Source organism: Camelus ferus, chromosome 3 (genome assembly GCF_009834535.1).
Source record: "Camelus ferus isolate YT-003-E chromosome 3, BCGSAC_Cfer_1.0, whole genome shotgun sequence".
Taxonomy (NCBI): Eukaryota; Metazoa; Chordata; class Mammalia; order Artiodactyla; family Camelidae; genus Camelus; species Camelus ferus.
In genome coordinates, this window is record NC_045698.1 from 98,924,426 (window position 1) to 98,943,158 (window position 18,733).

General features: G+C 41.0%; 1 protein-coding gene across 1 annotated transcript in view; it reads right to left on the minus strand.

Moving 5' to 3' along the window:
- Window positions 1–18,733, minus strand: part of DIAPH1 (diaphanous related formin 1) — a 90,695-nt gene that overhangs the window by 42,935 nt on the left and 29,027 nt on the right. Inside the window, 14 exon segments of the mRNA XM_032476978.1 lie at window positions 8,012–8,020; window positions 8,483–8,597; window positions 9,461–9,728; window positions 9,761–9,893; window positions 9,896–10,286; window positions 11,050–11,229; window positions 11,945–12,009; window positions 12,534–12,649; window positions 13,276–13,392; window positions 14,078–14,196; window positions 14,369–14,479; window positions 14,937–15,045; window positions 16,209–16,348; window positions 17,858–17,921. Of these exon segments, the coding sequence (XP_032332869.1) occupies window positions 8,012–8,020; window positions 8,483–8,597; window positions 9,461–9,728; window positions 9,761–9,893; window positions 9,896–10,286; window positions 11,050–11,229; window positions 11,945–12,009; window positions 12,534–12,649; window positions 13,276–13,392; window positions 14,078–14,196; window positions 14,369–14,479; window positions 14,937–15,045; window positions 16,209–16,348; window positions 17,858–17,921 (1,937 nt within the window).

Here is an 18,733-nt window from a genome sequence, read left to right on the forward strand (position 1 = left end):
GGGACTAACTGCACCAAGATGAGAGAAATTTAGGCAATGCTGATCCCCTCCTAGATGGCCTAAGTCTCAGACAATGCCTTATAAAAGGACATTTAGTCAGAAATGAAATCCAGAATCTGTAGGTAACGGGAGATGGGACCTTAGGTTTAAAAGATACAGTTTCAGTCTGTGCCTGTCAGGCACAAACTAATGTCTGAATAGCTAGAAAGAGGCTCTAAACTGGGATTATTTTAAGATAATCAAGAGTTAACAAATGACAGAAGGATTAACTGTAAAAACCTCTCTGCACTAGCAATCTATTCAAGGTAGGCTAGGGGAAATTCCCTGAAGGAAATTAATTCAGTATAACATCTCTGGGAAATTATCAGTATATAATCAGTAGATAGTTCTATTACATGCTTGAAGTAGCTATTCAGTAGAAACTGAGACAGAGATGGTATTATGAACTTGTATATAATGGGATTATAAATATATATATAATGAACAACCAAGCTGTTAAAACATAATCCTCTCTTTAAGTCCTATGCTTTCACGAAGCTATCAGACTAAAACAAAAACAAAACCAGAAACATTCTCCCCAAAAGAGCACACTGCTCCTGTAAAAATACAAGCTGCAACGGGAAAACATCCTTTCCTTAAAGGGCAAGCTACAGCTTCCTGTCTTCATTTACTGATCAGTCCTCCAAGTGAATTTCCTGGCAGGTAGAGGGCAGCACACTAGGCAGCGTGTATGTGAAAACACCAGAGGCTGCCTCTCTCTAACGTGACTGCGTCACTACCAGACGTGACTGCGTCACTACCAGACGTAACAATGACACATCTAAACTAGAAGAGATCCATGTGCCATCTGGTGGCGAAAGAGGAGAAGAGCACACTGCAGATACAATATATCAAATTCCTCTAGTTTAGAAGGAATTAAAGTTTAATTATCTTTATCTGATAACACCCTCTCTTAAATCTCCACCAGTAAGTCTTCCATGGACTCTACATCAGCAGCCTTCATGCAAAAGTTTTTAAGTTTTGCACCAGTTTAGCTCCATATCCCCAAACGCTGGCTGTAAGCAAGCAGCAACTCCCACTGCCTGGCCCCAGTGAGGAGCATGAAACTCAGACCCAAACAAACCAACCAACGTAAGAACTTAGAAAGCTGTCAAAACAAGAGTTTGAGATGAAGGCAGATAACATCAGACAGCTTATGCAAGGAAAAAAAAACATAGCAATAAAACCAGAAGTTTAGAACTGAAAGGTATCTTTAGGTTTATCTGTCTCATTTTACAAATGAGGCAAGAGTCAAGGTATGAAGAATAACCTTTGGTTCAAACTCATTAGTGGTCAGAGTAAAACAAAGTAACTACTTGCCCTGTCAAAAATTTTGACAGATTCTTATTTTTGGTGGAAGTGTAAAGTTGTACAATTCTACACCTAGTAATTTGGGCCCAGAAATTTTATTTTTAAGTATTTACTGTGCACAAACACAAGTATGGAGGGGTAAATATAAAATGTTTCTGGCAGCATTGCTTATAATATAAAAAATTAGTATAAGTTAAATTCTCAATAAGGGATCAGTTGTAAACCTTTGCATTATTCATCTGAAAGAATTCAACTACCCACCAGAAATAAGAGGTACATCTATATCTACTGATATCGAGAGACGCTGAAACCTGTCAAGCAAAAAGCAGAACAGTGCACACCACACAGGATCACATACATTACACTAAACATGTATATACCCTCACATTTCTGTAGTTTTATCTTTTAATTCTCCTGCTCCTTAATTTTCCAGTAAGGTTTTATTTGAAAATTTCCACATTTCCCCCCCCCCGAAATAAAGGAGAAAAGGATTTTGCCCCTTCCTTTATGAGGACAGCAGATGCATATGAAAGGTGTGAGAAGAGAGGGAGATTTTATATTATCAGTGTACTGTATACATCTGGTGAAATGAAGGTATCACATTAGCCCAGAAACTGGCTCTAGACAGGGACACGGTCACAGAGAGGAAGACACAGAAAGTGGGTAAAGTCACGGTGGGAGTCTGTGCAAGTTCTGCTTCTGATTGTTTCAGTTTTCTCAGTGAAGCAGAAAGAAAACGTCCTTTACTGAGAAAGAAGATGAGGGAGGTTCTGGGTCTCTGAGGAGAGAAAAGGTATGAAGTAATCATTTAGGAGAGTAGGAAACCGAATGGACTAGAAATGTTTAATATCTGACTACCTGGCAGGGCCAAGCAACACTACAAACTGAGCAGAGGAGAGACAGGAGAAAGACCAGTGAGGAAGGAGAAGTAAGAGACTCTGCTGTCCTGAAAGCCACATGAAGACGGTGTATCAAGCAGAGCCAGTTGTATCTTCTGCTCCAGCGTGTTCACTTGCACAACTACAGGTGCAGGACAGACAGAGATAGAATTAACCAGGATTGTGGTCTTGTGAATCAAATACAATAAAATGAGAGAGAAGTGATGGGGGAAAGCTCCTACGGAAGGATTATTATAGTGATTAATGATAATTTTACCTGAGGAGTGAAGTCTTCAAGAGGGTGAAGGGCAGTGAGAAAATGAAAGGATAAGTGGGGTGGCATCCCGGTGGGGCTGGAGGACTGCTGGGGTCGGAGTACTAAAGAGAGAGAGGTAAAAAGACAGAAGGTGGGTGGAATTGAGATCACGGAAGGGCAGCTCTGGTGATGACCATTACATAGGTGGTGAGATGGAAAACAGATCACTGGAAAAGAAGAGGACAAGGAATTGTGAGGCCAGAATATTGGCAGGGTCATGACCCTTCTGTATAGAAATTGCTAAAAATTTAGGCAGAAGAACTCAAGTAGTGCAGAGAGTGGTCAGGATCCAACAACTAAACTTGCTGAGAGGGAGGAGTAACTTGAGGTGTTAGTAGATGACAGCACAAAGAGAGGGACTGGGTGACATGGTTTGATGCCATGAGATTCAAAATTAGGACATCGACCCCATCTCCAAGTCTAATGGGGTGAGGTTTATGGGAGAAAAACAACACATGAGAGGGCAGGAGGGAAAGCCGTGTTGAGGTTACTGTTAGAGCAACAAGGTGATATTGATGACAGAGTAGATTTTGTTAGTAATGGACCATGAATTTCAGACTGCACAGTGCAAGGGTTTCAAGAGCTCAGAAGGGATGGGAGGAGGAGGAAGAACAGGAGACACACAGAACCTTACGGGGATTCGAGTATGGGAGATGAGACTGACCTGAGAGTTTGGGGCTTCCTGTGGTGAGTGACAGAAACCAAGAAAAATGGCACAAGATTAGATCCAGTGGATTCAAGGCAAATAGTGATGGTAAGGTTTGGAGTACAGAGGCATTCGTGAGGGGGTACCTGTGGTTCTTCTTTTACACCACTGATGATGGGCGATCACAGCCCAGAGGAGGTGTAGTAATTATTCCATGCACAGGATTCCTCATAACCCCAGGCAATATAGGTAGATTTATGTTTTTAAATCAAAAGGGAGTACTATCTGGTATTACAGAACTTCCCAACTGCTTTGTGCTAACAGCCTGACCCTACTCAAAGCCCAAGAGCAGTCAGTAATTAAAAGACAAATGCTCACTTGAATAGCACTTCTGGCCCTAGTCCTGTGCACTTGAGAAGAGTAGGGAACGGATGAAACAGACACCCTTTCTGCCAAAGACTCACTGAATAAGATGGGGCATGTTGAGCGCTTACAAAATCTTGTTTTTAGAGGTTAAAGTTGCAGGAGCTGTAAAGATTCACTAGAATTTCCTGATAGAGATCCAACTGGGTGGGTGCTTCCTAGCAGACAGAAGAGGGTCACAGGGAGAAGGAAGAAGACCCTTAGATCCCTTTTGGGAAAGAAGGGATTGCTTCTCCAACACAGGCTCCTATTGCAGCCTGAAGCCTTAAGCAAGAATGTTCTGGGAGAGCAGCAGAAAAGCAAACCTACCTATTGTCACCAACAGTTCTGACCTGACAACAGTATAAACCTTGGGATCTGGACCCACAAAGTCAAATCCTAATCAAAATATTGTTATTGTTTATAAAATTCTCAGCTTTTGGTCTGGATCTTACTTTTTAGCCAGAGTTCTATAATTACTGACATTAACCACTTGGAGAACTGCTCTGATGCTCCAAGTTCCTGTAATATACCCCCTATTTTAACAGGGAGAGGGTCTAATGCTACATATCCTCCACTGCACACCTAAGAATGATTAGCTTGTGGATCTTATGAGTCCAAAAGTTCTTTGGAAAGAAGGAATAAACCTAAAAAGAAAAACATCACTGTATTTAGGACATCACTTATCTCTTACCATGATATGTTTTAAGAGGTGATATTTTTAATGGGATCATGTTATTAACAAGAGTGTACGAGTTAGAAGGAAAGCAGAATGAGAAACTAGTAATCTTGTACATGCAAATAATGACCTGAGGTCACCACAGTGATGAAAATGGTCTCTAGTAGAAAATGAAAAAAAAAAAAAAAATTTAACTACTGAGTATGTTCCTGAGGAATTCAAGAAGCAGAAAGTGAGAGTGGAAAAAGGACTAGAAGTTTCTGACAGCAACTGCCTATCAACTCTGAACTCAAAATATTCTCTGCCAAGGAATAAATCAACAAAGTAAATTCCTGATTTATAGGAAGTCAAGAGTTCAGAAACAAGAGAACGATCCTTAAGAGAGAAAAATGTGTAAAAGAACCTGTAGTATAAATTAGAAGACCAGCTCCTCTCTCTTAGCTCTTCTCTTAGTGAAAGGCACACACTTTCCTGAACTTTAATGAAGCAGTCGCTGGAGACCTTTGACTATAAGGGGCAGATGCCAAGGTGGATGTTTTATCAAACGTCCATTCTGGGAGGAGCCAGTCAGTACATGGGAGGTTTCAAGAGTCACTAAAGCATAATGGAGATACAGCAATGTTCAACAAACAGCTGAGAGTTGTGTTTAGCAAGCAAGAGAGGAAATAATGCAATATTATGAAAACCGAGTGTCCAAATAATTTCATCAAGACGGGCAACTACTGGGCTAAGATTATCTAAGCAAGACTTCTACTGTACTAGATGTGCATGTCCTGTTTCTGCAGCTGGATTAGTTTTGCTGCAGGTGAATATACTGTCATCAGAACATGGCTCTTCTTTTTCAACCCTCAGTATCTGGTATCTTACTTTCTCTAATCTAATGTTGTCCCTTTTTTGTCCTCCTAAGAGTCACTGCCAATTCAAGAATACTTGTGCCTGAATGAATGAGGTGGTGGCAGAAGCCAGCATATCCCCTTCTTCCAGCTTCTGTCTGGATCTAACCTTTCAGAAACTCTGGGCAGGGACAGACATACACTTCTGGGCAGCAGGGGGCTCGAGCAAGGACTTTGGAGGCACAAAGTCTGGAGTCTGAATCCTGCCTCTAGCACTTACTATAGGGCCTTGAAACAGTTATTTAACCCATGTCTCTGCTTCTTCATCTGGAAGATGAAATATTTATAGAGTGGTAATGAATATATTTCTATCATTTAATTATATCATTAAGACTATGAATGAGAGACTTGGTAATTGAAACTGGCTACCTACTTTAAAAAAGGTTTTAGAACGAAGGTTCTCTGAAATGTTTAACGAGAGATGTTTAAAGCACTAGAGGGAAGGTAGACCTTGCCTTCACACTGAGGAGCTCTGAGTCCTCACCTGTGAAATTTCTAGAGCTTAAAATTCCTTACCTGATAAAAACTAAACTCTAAGATGACGCCTAAAGTCTTTTTTACTGAAGTATTTTCTGGGGACCGTGTTGTAAAAGAGAAGCCACTTGGGAAGAGCCTGTATTAAATCTGCCAACCAGAGCACCAGGAGAGGGAGGCTCAAAATTGCATCAGGAAAGGCAGGGCAGGTGAGTACCCGATCACGGTGGTTGTTGTGGCACTGGGTCCACATGCAGAACTTCTATCTGCTACTTGTTGCCCATGCAACTATTCTGTCTCCAAGAAACACAGATTAGAACAAGCCCTGACATTCAAAAACTGCCTGCATCACCAAAGATTTACGGAGTAATTCAAAGGGAAACATTGAAGAAAAAAATAAATCAAATAACATTAAAGTCAGTAAAACACTGAATATCCAAATAAATAATTTTTAAAGGGAGAGGTATTTGTTCCTTGGGAGAAAATGAAAACATACAGACGTAGCATGGTTGATGACAACCAGGAAAATTCTGTTGCATTTGAGTGTTGCAGGTAACTGTTAGAGTTGGGTAAACCATAAGTACTTGATCAATAGGGAAAAAAAAAAAATCTCTCCCAGAAGTTTCTTAAAATGATTAGGATTTAAGATGTTTGGGAAATTGTTCATGATTTTTGAAATTTCAAATTTTCAAGAACACCTTCTCTAGTGCTTCCTGACACTAAACTAAACTAAATTGACTAATTCATACTTAACTCCTTTCAGACTAAAATACAGAGATTTCTAAGAGTAATTTAAGGGGGTGGGGGGTGGGAAGTCAAAGCTGTCAGGATGTTATTAGAATCTTTAATGAAAAGAAAGTCACTTCCAGGGCAGAACTTGAAGACTGAAGTAACATTAAAAAGTTTGGTTGAAAATAACACTGTTGAAAATAAGAGAAGTTGAGATAAGGTCTTGCTTGGGTATTTAAAGAATACTATATACCAGTTCACAGTGGGAAAATAATGCCAAGGAAAATTACTAAACCGCAGAAAGCCCACTACAATCAATAGCAATACGAACGCACAGGATAAAAGAAGGATGGTGACAGAGCAGAGAGAAAAAGGGACCTGGTTAGTGTACATTTGCAGCAGCACTCAGAGTACAGCCACAAGAAAGAGACTTACACCAGAGCCCAACACAGGGACAGATTCAGTGACCTTACAAATTAGCAAATCACTGGATCTTGATTTTCACTGTCAACTAGTCTTTGCTGATGTTCTAGGGTAGTATAAGCAGTCATCATCACAGCTTTTTAACTCAGAGTGTGGAAGTAATTCTCTGGCCTGGATTTAAGTTCAGAGGGTGACAGTTCTTTCAGAGGAAAGGGTGACTTTACCTTGAATGCTAGGGCACCAGGACAGGCCTGAGCACTGTGATCTCACACTCCTAGACACACACACACGTAACTAAGGGCTGCCAGAGGCACTCAGCCATCTGCTAGGCTCCCTATTAGAACAAAGAGCAGCCTGGGCCCACCAGATCACTTAAGGAAAAAAGTAGTAACTGTCTTTAAAAAATGCTTATTTACTTGGAGGAGGGAGGCAATGCTCTGAAGTTGCACTTAATTTTCATCACTAGGGTTATAATAAACCCCTAAATAAACAAAAAATCTGGAAGAAGATGGAAATACAAAATTATTAGGCTGTAACTATCATTAAGTCATGACAGTATCTTTCAAATATTGTACCCCTCCAGGGAGATAACCTCAAGTGCCCCATCATAAGACAGCACAAAACCACAAGAATTAGGAAGTGAAGAAAGAGGGCAAAATAGATCAGCTCTTCAAACATAAAGGGGAAGATATGAAAGTGAAGAAGAAAAGCAAGACTATACATGAAAAGACAGACCAGAAGTCAAGACCCCTGGATCTGGTCATATAACCCTGGGCCAGCTACCTAACTAATTAGTCAATGTATGCTATGGAATGGAAATAATATACATCCTGCCTATCTTATAAGGTCTCTCTGCAGGTCCAATAGGGTAAAATATGTTACAGCACCTTGAAAATTGTAAACCACAACACAAATGTAACGTAACAGTATTATTACTTAAGTTGTCCCTCATTTCCAAAGAAAGAACAAGAATACAGTAGCTTCAACTTAAAATATTTTTCTTTCCTGTCAGTTAACATTACAGTTACTGGTCCTTCTGGACTCTAAAATAAACAAACAAACCAAAAAAAACCCAAAAAACCAAAAAACACACCAGCAAAAGAAAAATCAATTCCAGATTTCTAGTCTTACTTTTCTAAAGGGAAATTCCTTTATATCTCTCTCATTTTTTTCCCTCTAATATTCAAGAGACCCAACTAAAAGGCTCTTCTGTATTCTTACCTTTTGAAGCTGCAGGAACAAAGGGCCAGGAAGGAGAAAGCATCAGATATTGGGAAGAAATGGAAAAAAGAAAAGGAATCACATGTGGTTCTGTTACTGCAGACCAAGTCTTATCAATTACATATACAGATCTGAAGATGGTACCTTAAAGGCAGTGCCAGAATCCGTTTCAAGAGTATTATAAAAATGGGCCCAGACTGAGCTCTGTCACATTAATCTCATATTCCCCACAACTTATACTGACATAAAGTACCGATATGCAAAAAAAATACGGGGAAAAATACTTACAGGTAACAGTTCTCTTTCCAAACCCCCGCATCCCCAGAATACAGAAATAGCTTGTCCTCTTTGGAATAAGAAACCCCAGCTCTCTTCAACCCTGACTCAGGGAAGGGAAAGAAATGGGAAACCCACTTGATGGATGTTCTAAGTCCTACACCGGCCCTTTGCACGAAAGAGGAAGGGACTCACTCTTGGTCTGGGCAGAGAAGGTAAGGGTAAGTTTGGCGAAAAGGTCATTGTTCTCAAAGCGGTCCTCCTTCACCTTTGTCCAAAAGCAGTCCTGGGAAAGGTCCTCAGCGACAAACTGTAGACACAAGCAGGTGTTAAAAGTTACTAAACTGAGCTTTGCACTTTTCATTTTAGAAAACTGATTAAGATGCAAAAGAGGCAGCTGGCTGGTTATTGCCAATGTCTTACTAGAATAAGACTAACCTGAGATACAGAGAATAGCTACGTAAGTCGTGGTGAGAACAGCAGGTGATGATTCTACTTTGTTTACTGGTGATTATTCAAGAAATAGATCCAGTTATGCTGCTTATCCATCTAACCCCAAATCCTCTACTTTTGGAAGCATTATGGCTTTATTTTGCATCTTCCCTTGCTCTACATTAAATTTTCCCCATCAATGTGGCTAACTACCAAAGTTGTTCATTTTATGAACAAATCCCTAAGTTCCTTTATTGTAACTCAGTTTCCAGAAGCACAAGGCTGACACAGAATCACAGGGGTCTCACATAGTGGGAACAATACTGTGCCATGTAAACATATTCTGTGTAACTCACTGGGGGATGGTGGTAGGAGGTTGTATCCATAAATCCATGACTTTTGGATCAGCAAAATTATCAGTACCTTGAAGACTGGTGAAATGACTATCATCAAATTGTGTATTATCACAGCACTCATACCCTCAGAGAAAAGGGCAACAGCATTAACTTACGGGTAAGTTTAGGTTTTGTAGCAGAGTACAGGGCTCAAAGAACTCTCCCAAGTGCTATCTGGAATATAGGACATGCCTAATATCTTTTGAACAAACATATGCATGATTGGAATTTGAAGACAGACAGGCGTGAACTGTTAAGAGAGGGAAAGCCAACCATGTACAAAATACAAAGTTGGAGACCAAAGTGTTTCTTAAAATCTGATGAAGAGATGGACAGAAATTCTCACCTTGGACCAATTTGGCCTCCGGAGCTGCACCTCTGGCTTGTAAAGTTTCTTTGCGGTTAATCCAAATGGCAGAACTGGGGCTGCAGGAACTCCAAATCCAAAAGGTAGAGGTGGAGGAATGCCAGGGCCTCCAGGAAATGGAGGGGGTGGAGGGATTCCACCAGGAAGAGGGGGAGGGGGAGGGGGAGGTAGCATTCCTGGTCCTCCAGGCAAGGGAGGAGGAGGTGGGGGGATGCCAGCACCCCCAGGCAAAGGAGGGGGTGGGGGATGCCAGCACCCCCAAGCAAAGGAGGGGGTGGGGGGATGCCAGCACCCCCAGGCAAAGGAGGGGGTGGGGGGATGGAAGCACCCCCAGGCAAAGGAGGGGGTGGGGGGGATGGAAGCACCCCCAGGCAAAGGAGGGGGGGGATGCAAGCCCCCCCAGGCAAAGGAGGGGTGGGGGGATGCAAGCACCCCCAGGCAAAGGAGGGAGGGTTGGGGTGGGGATGCAAGCACCCGCAGGCAAAGGAGGTGGTGGGGGGATGGAAGCACCCCCAGGCAAAGGAGGGGGTGGGGGGATGCAAGCACCCCCAGGCAAAGGAGGAGGAGGAGGTGGTGGTGGTGGAGAAGCAACGGTCCCACCCGCAGAAAGAGGGGGTTCAGAGGCTGTGCTAACCTCTCCTGGTAAAGAAGGGGGTGAGGGTAGAGTAACAGCGCCAGAGTCAGCAGGTAAAGGAGAGGCAAGGGGAGCAGTAGCACTGCTAGGAGGAGCCGCTGCAGTTACTGCAGCGGAAAGAGAAGCCATTTCTTTCTTGGCATCTTCCAGCTCCTTGGACAGCTTGGCAACCTACAGAAATAACATCAACAGGAATACTCCTCACTCCACTTCAGGGACCACTGGGGCTGGAATGGATCTAAGAAATTACTTAATCCCAAATTCTCATTTTACACAAGAAAGGAGTAAAAGGAGTCAGACAGCTGTAAGGCTCCACCTAACGTCACACAGCTATTCAGTGACAGAGCCAAAACTAGAATTCAGTCCTTCAGGCTCTTAGTCCAGCAAGCTCTGCATTAAAAAGGCAACTTCAACATTTATGTTAAACTCTCCCTTCGATTAGAAAATGCAAAAATCAAGTAAATCAAATATTCTAGTTACATAATTACAGTATGTGCTATACAAGTAATTATATAACCACATAAGTGATCAAGGTATCAGATATCACAGATCATTTCAATATCTGTAACTGCACCAAGTGTCTGGGGATAAATCTGACTAAAATAAGGAGAAAATCAGCAAATATGAGAAGAGTTTACTTAATATTTACTCCTGAATTTATTAGAAGGCTATTATCTTTATTTCTGGGTAGCACTGTGACTCATTTTATTCTTTATGGTGTTCTGTATTTTTCCAAATTTTCTATCTCACGTATTACTTAACCCCAAAACAAAACGGTTAATGATTTAAAAAATATGCACCGTCTACCTAGATTACCTATTAGTATCTGAACCCTCCCTGGGAGTAAGATGAAGAGTCCTGCTCCAATACAAGCTCACCCTGAGGCTGCTGATGGCAGTTACAGGTCACTCTGCCCTCCCTGCTCGGACATTACCTCTCCTGTGAGCTGAGACACTTCTGCTTCCAGGTCCTGTTTCTCTGTGGCAATTTGTTGCTTTTCAGAATCCAATGCATCCTTTTCTCCCTGAAGGTCTTGGAGCTTCTGCTCAAAGTCACTTTCCATCTTTTTCATTTCCACCTGTAGCTCATGTCGGGCTGTTAACTCTGAGTCCAGCTAGAGGAGAAAGAAATCAGGCTCCCGGTAAGCTCTCCAACTCGGCAAGAAGCACACTGTTATTTCCCGTGGTTCACTGTTTTGTGCTAATCCTTGATCTACTGAGCTCACTGACCCAAGGAATGCCTGGGAAAAAAAACCCGCCATGATTCTGACCCTAAAATCAAGGTTAAAGGAGGGGGAAGTCAGGGATTATTTCCATAGTCTATCTACACTTGAATTATTAAAAAATAAAACAAAACAAAGATTTTAAAGACATTTAACCAGGACAGCTAAGGTGCACAATCCCAGCAGTCTCAAGGATCAAAAACTTATCAACAACAGGAGTCCTTAATCAAAGAGAAAAAGAGAGTTCAGACATATTCCAGTTCCTACTGTTTTGGATAAGAGGACTGAGAAGCTAAGCAAGCCCGAGTGCTGCCAATATTACACGAGTGTCACCTGTCTTTCCTCCTACTCAGGGGCCCAAGAACTGTGCAGACTCACGACTCACTAGCTCCTCACAAGCATGTCCATACTACTTTCTCTGCTGAGCAACCTATACCAGAAAGGTTCCCCCAGGAACTGCTACTGTGTGCTGAAAGCTTGTATAAAAATATCACACGTAAATGTTTCACGTTTCACATTTTCACGTGTTTCACATGTCAGAGAAATTAAAATCCTTAGATAAAAAAAGAAAAATATACCCCAATTATTTTTGATCTCTCATACATACCTTTTTTTCCAGCTCTGTAGCTTTGGCTTCAGATTTCTCCACCTTTGTTTTATCAATCATTTGATCTGAAAAGAAAGTGAAGAGTCAGGAAGTAAAGCTCCCAATTCTCGTCTTCCCCTCTCACTGCCTAAGCCTTTCCATATAACCGAAGGGCAGCCTTTGTTCCTTCTGTTTACTTTCCTTATCTTTCTTAATGTTTTGCATTAGACAAAGATACGGACTTTCAGTTAAGTTCAACATATAATTTCTGAGTACCTGTTACTGCAGTAAGGCCACCATGCTGGGTGGCACAGAGAATGCCTACAAGTAATACTTATCAATCTCTGAGACCAGCAGGAGTCACAGACAACAGCTGAAGTCCTTCAAAAGGTGGGGTAGTGTATAAGTAATAGATTTTTTTTAATTATGCAGAAATAAACTAAAGGCCTGTTTTTCTTAGCAGAGATATTAGTTATCACCTAAGAAAGGGCAGAAATGGAAAGACCAGAAGGCTACAAAGGTATCTTCTCTGAAATTTTCACTGAAAGAAAGATACAAAATGAAAGGTAGATGCAATGTTTTAAGGAACCAGATAGACGAATATGCTTACCAATCAATCCCTCGATATCAATCTGGAGGTGCCGGCACTTGAAGTCGGGGTCAGCCCCATTCTTGTGCAGAACTATCTGAGAAATACATTCTTCAATCAACTTATAGTACTGCGGTCTATAGAAGAAAAGAAACAAGGTTATTAAACGAAAACCAAAATACAATTTTGGTATTCAGGATCAATAAAAGTTAACTGCTTTGACAATAGCAGGACCTGAGGACAAATGTTGGAAAGACCTTTTCAGAAAATTAACAGAGTATTGCTGCCATGCTAAGAAATCCCCCCTCTTCCCTGTCAGCTACCCCATCTACTTCAGAGAGTCAAAACTTCTTGGCCATCTACCTCCCAGTGCACATCCTTTCCCACCTAAAATTAGGGCCGGATCCTGCCTGTGATAGACGGGACTATTACTGAATCTCTACTCTATTGCTTGAATCTTATGTTCCAACATGAAAAAACTTTTAATTGCTGCCTTCCTTTGCTATCATCTTCACCCCACCCACAACTGCACTCCAAAAGGAGGGCAGTTCACCTTATACACTCCGATCTCTTCCATAGAGACACCTTTCAGGTGGATTAAAGGGACAACTGACAACTCCCTTTATATCTGAGACTAAAAAAATAACTCTAAGCCATGTTTTTGTCTTTTCCTTGTCCCTTTACAGACTACCTTCGAATTTAAGGGTTCTGCTCTCTCCACTTAGGCTCAAATTCAAAACTTCCCACAGGTATACCACCTTACCTGGCCTCGTAGTCATTTCGGACTAAGAGTAGGTGTTGCAGGATGGACAGGAAGTGTGGCTCTGCTTTTGAATCCTTCACTGTGTTTAAGAGAATCTGGAAGACTTCACTGAAGTCAGTGGAAAAGGAGACGAGGCTAAGGAAAGCATATATCTAGAAACTGCATTTGACAGGGAGCTTGTCCAAGTCTCAGGGAAAGTAGCAAGATGAAACTTCTATTCTAACAGCCATTCCTCCTGTAAATCCTGCCCAAAACTTTAAGCTCTATAAACTTCCTTTGGCCAGGGGAACCAGTGAGTTGGGTGGTACTATACACAGAAATAGAAAACTCCCCGTATTTGGCTTGAAATTCAAGCAGTAGACAGAAACGAGAAGAAAACTGCCTCAAAGTCACTTGTGGCAAATATCAACAGGTAATCAAATTATTCCCTCTGTCAGTCTCAGGGAAACATACAAGGGAGCACATTACAACCCCACTCCCTGACTTATGTATGTTCTCCAAAAACCAGCTCTACGTCTTAATAAGATAAGCTTCCATGTTCTAGGATGTCCACACTAATTTTGATGACTACTTCCATGCTAAGCATTCCTCAGATCACTTTTCCCAACTTTCTTGGTCCATGCTGAGGTAAATAAATCCAAAGGCAATACCTGCCTGCCTTATCTACTGAGAAGACACACAGACAAATGCCCTGTTCTGAGTCATCAACCCCACAGCACTCCATACAGGGATCTGCAACAGAATACAACTTAATGTCTTGTCTGTCTTCAAAAGAGTAAATCCTTAGTCAGTAAAAGGATATTCCATCTCCATTCGAATGTCATCCAGCCGTCCCTTCAGGTCATAAGAATCTTCTTCCCCTTGTTCATCAAACACAGTTAATTGCACTCTCATATCATCATTTTCAATCTCTCGAAGGTCCTGTCGATGACAAAAGTATAGGTCAGGGATCCCAGAAGCATCCTATGCTGGCTAGAAACCCAAACCTTTCACCTGGTTTTTAAACTGCAAACCAAAGTTACCGCAGGGATGACGGGGCTATGAGAGCAGGATGAAAGGAGCGCAGCCTCTCTAGTGAAGTGCAGCGTCTCACCTGCAACACCTGGTGCAGCCCCAAGCGCATCAGTTCACTTCGGATGTGAACTCGGAAGTCAAGTTCTTCAGCTGGTGTGATGAGAGCGTTGATCAGCTGTAGGCATCCCACCTAAAACAAGAAAATTCAGGAGCTATGTCAGCATTAACTCCTGGAGGTCAAGATTCCATTCTCTTTACATGCTCTCTGAGGCCCCCCAATGTAACTAGAAGACACAGTACAAAAACTACAGAAGGACTTTCTGTTACAGCAGTACAACCTTAAACACAGGTCTGGAGAGCTCAGAGGTCTAAAGGATTCCAAATATTTGACAGTGTAATTTGTTGTAGGCCTTGGTATTCCTAGCTTGTAAATAAATACCATGCCTTTTTTCCATCTCATAATGAGGAAAACAGTTCTTTCTCTGCCTTCTTGGAGGGAAAGATAATAATTTCCCTTCAGAAAGAATTCCGAAATATAAAATATATAATTGGAAACCACTCCCTGTGTTCTCTTAAAAGGTCAAATGAACTTAAGTCTTTCCATCTTGAATTCTACTCTTGGGCCCAGTTTCAAGGGGTATACATGCCTTGAGAGCAATGGACGTCCCACTTTTTAATCCATCCAGCAGTGGCTGAAAACGTTCCACCTCATCCATCTCAGCTCTTTCTGTCATCGCCTCCAAAACCCTTTCATTCCTGCCCAAGAGAAAGGAAAGGGAGAGGACTGTCCAGGTGTGCTGACACGGACACTCACAACAGGTAGATCATACAGGGGCACAGATCAGTTAGGAAGTGGGCATTATCAATGTTCTGGATTTCTCACATTATGCTTCCCACCATCTAGAGCAGAAGCCAGATCTAGACCTCCCTAAAATCCACCCCTGGACTCCTATCCATGTTTCAAATTAAGTCCCTTTTTTTATGGAGTATAAAATGGTACAACTTTTGGCAGGGCACTTAACAGTACCAATTTTTAATGCACACAACATTGGTCTACTTCTAGAAGCATAAACGCATACATGTGAAATTATACATGTATAAAAAAATATGTACAAAAATTGATAATAAAAATTCTTATCATCTAGAGCAGGGGCCAGAATCTGCCAAAAAGAAAAAAAAAAGTCTATCAATGAAAGAATCGTTAAATAAATTATGGGATATATATATAGTATGAAATGCCAAACAGCCTCTAAAGATAATAAAGTAGATCCAGAAGTATTGCCATAGAAGAATGTCTAAGATCTGCTGTTAAATACAGAAACAAGTTGAAAAGAATAAGTGGTATGATTTAGCTTTTGCTTAAACCGAACTCCTCCACAACAATAAAAATCTATCCTATACGTGTGATTGGCTTTATAGGAATAAGCCATCTTTCCTTAATTCTAAGATACCATATTTTGGAGTGGCAGGTGTGTTAGAATCTAGGAAATTTAATATATTTGTCTGTGCTAGAAAACAGTCTATGAGACTGCTACCACACCATTAACACTGGTTACCTCTGCAGAATAGGATGTGCCAAAGGAATGAGCCTGTTAAATTTTACTTCATATATTTTTATGTTGTTTGAATTTTTAAAATAACGTTGTTACTCCTGAATTAAAACAAAAAATGTAAAAAGAACCCCCTGTCGACAATACAGACATTACTGGAGATCTATACCTCTGTAGCCAGCAGTACACTCAGAACGGCCTCCATCTCTTACTCTTTCTTAAATATTAAGATTCACAGTGTTCACGTAAGAAGTACAGTCTTAATGAGTATTTATGACTAAGCGGACACCCAAACAACTCTATATTCCTCTAGACTAAGGAAGATGATAAAAAAGAAAATGGAGAAGAGAAGTAAGTCCAGTTACATACATGTCCTCCGGCTGTGGCAGGATACAAAGAGCAGAAAGCAACTTAGCTGCATCAATCATCATGTTGGGAACAGCAGGATCCATGGCTCTGACCAGCAGCAGAATTCCTTCTTCTGTCTCCAACATGGTCTTGATTCCAAACTGGCAGGACAAAAACAGAAGGAGGGGAGTTTAAAGATGAGAGCATCTAACTAGGAACAAGTTTAGCGGTTGTTATGAGTTGAATGATGTTCTTCCCAAAATTCTTTTTTTTTTTTTTAATTTTTTTGTTGAGAGGGAAGGTAATTAGGTTTGTTTATTTATTTTTAGAGGAGGCTCTGGGGATTGAACCCAGGACCTCATGCATAATAAGCATGCACTCTATACCACTTCAGCTATACCCTCCCTCCTCCAAAAATTCTTATGTTGAAGTCCTAACCCCCAGAGTCTCAGAATGTAACTTTATTTGGAAATAGGGTCATTGGCAGATATAATTAGTTAATTTACAACAAAGTCAGACTACAGTAGGGTAGGCCCTTAATATAACTGTTGTCCTTATAAAAAGGGGAAATGTAGACACAGACATGCACACAGGAAGAACACAATGTGAACACAAAGGCAGAGACTGAGGTGATGCATCTACAAGCCAAGGAATGTCAAAGATTGCCAGCAGGACACTGGAAGCTAGGAGAAAGGGATGGAAGAGACTCTCTCTCACAGTCTTCAGAAGGAACCGACCCTGTCAACACCGTGATCTTAGACTTATGGCCTCTAGAACTGTGAGATAAACTTCTGTTGTTCAAGACACCCAGTTTGTAGTACTTTGTTACAGCAACCCTAGCAACCTAACACAAGGGTAGAACACTTCTCCAAATATAGCTAAGCAGAAATGAGCATAGCAAAATAATGTTCTAATAGACACAACAGATGTCCACATGTTTTAAGAATAAAAACTTTTGATTCTTATGTTTCTTTTTAATGCCCTCCCCCATCCAATGAAATAATTATAACAAAATTAAACAGTGAGGAAGATAGATTTGCATTCAGGAACAAATAATTGTGAGCTCCTTAGGATTAAATACTAAAAAGACAGAAACGGATGAAAAGATTCTACAGCAGGAACAGGTTGGTGGAAAAGAATGACAAATAAGCAGAGAGGAAAGTAAATCTTCCAGAAATAATAAGTATAGGCTAGGAAATTCAAGAATTAGCAGAAGATAGACAGACAGACAGATAGATAGATAACCAAATCAATACACTGTACACCAGAAATTAACACAACACTGTAAATCAACTATACTTCCATTAAAAAAAAAATTAGCAAAACAGTATAAATCGGAAGAAAATTGAGCCCATCTTCTGAAAGAGACATTAGAACTGGGGAAAAGATCCATAAAAGAATGTGTATGCGGCAATCAAAAAGTTACGACACTAGGAGGGCTGAGTATAGCTCAGTGGGAGGGCGCATGCTTAGCATGCACAAAGTCCTGGGGTCAATCCCCAGTACCTCTGTTTAAAAAATAATTAAAAGAAGAAAAAAAAAGGTACAATACTAAAAGAGAAAGGAGAAGTCTTGAATCTTACATTCTCAGCTCCTTTTTGAGTTTGCCAAGAGAAGAGAAAGAACAGGGGTCGTGATGGGGGTTGGAATGAGAATGGGAAAAATCTCACCTTGTTGTTCATAAAAGCTTTCAAGCAGCGAATGATCTCATGCTTGTTACGGCTATCGTAGCTTCTGTGTGCAGAAGACATAATCAGTGAAATCCCTTTATTCTATACCCCTTTCCCATTTGACTTTTTAATCTTGTAAACAAGGGTCTAGGAACACCCCCAACAAGTAGCTGAATAAATTCTAGCACACAGGACTTTGCCCTGAGACACTGGCAAAAACAGGTAGCTGAAGAAGGATCCCCATCATCAAAGACCTTTGGTTAACCCTGTTACAAACTAAAAGCTTAATATTACATTAAAATCTTCCCTTTAATTCCCCCTAGGCTCCTACGTGCTAAATTCTATGAGGATAACATCCCATCTATTACTGCCTGCCTCACTATGTCAAAGGCTTCAAGTCTCTACATCCCAGGAGGTAGAGAAATCACTTTGGGTCAGGCTGGCTTCAAGGTAGCCTGACCTAAGACAGTGCATAGTATCCCCCCAATTATTCCAGTCCTGAAGACTATCATAATGCTAGTTCCAAACTGATCAAGTGTATTATAAGACTTCCAAATGAGATATGACCTAGACCAGATCACAAGGAAGTTCTGGACTAGACCAGACCGTATTTCCAAACCGGATAATAATCTGTGCTGGGAGACTCATATCTGATGTGGTATATGTCTTATGTTATTCACTGTAAAATGTAAGTTCTTCCTCCTTTTCCTGTACCTATAAATCGTCATTCAACTTCTGGTCAACCCTACAATAAACCCCACCCTTAGCGAACAGCATAATGTCCCAGTCCATAACTTTACATTTAACTGCTATTTTTTTCCTTTAGAGCAAACAGCCAAGTCCCCTACTACCCTCTACCTAGAAGATGCCAAGACT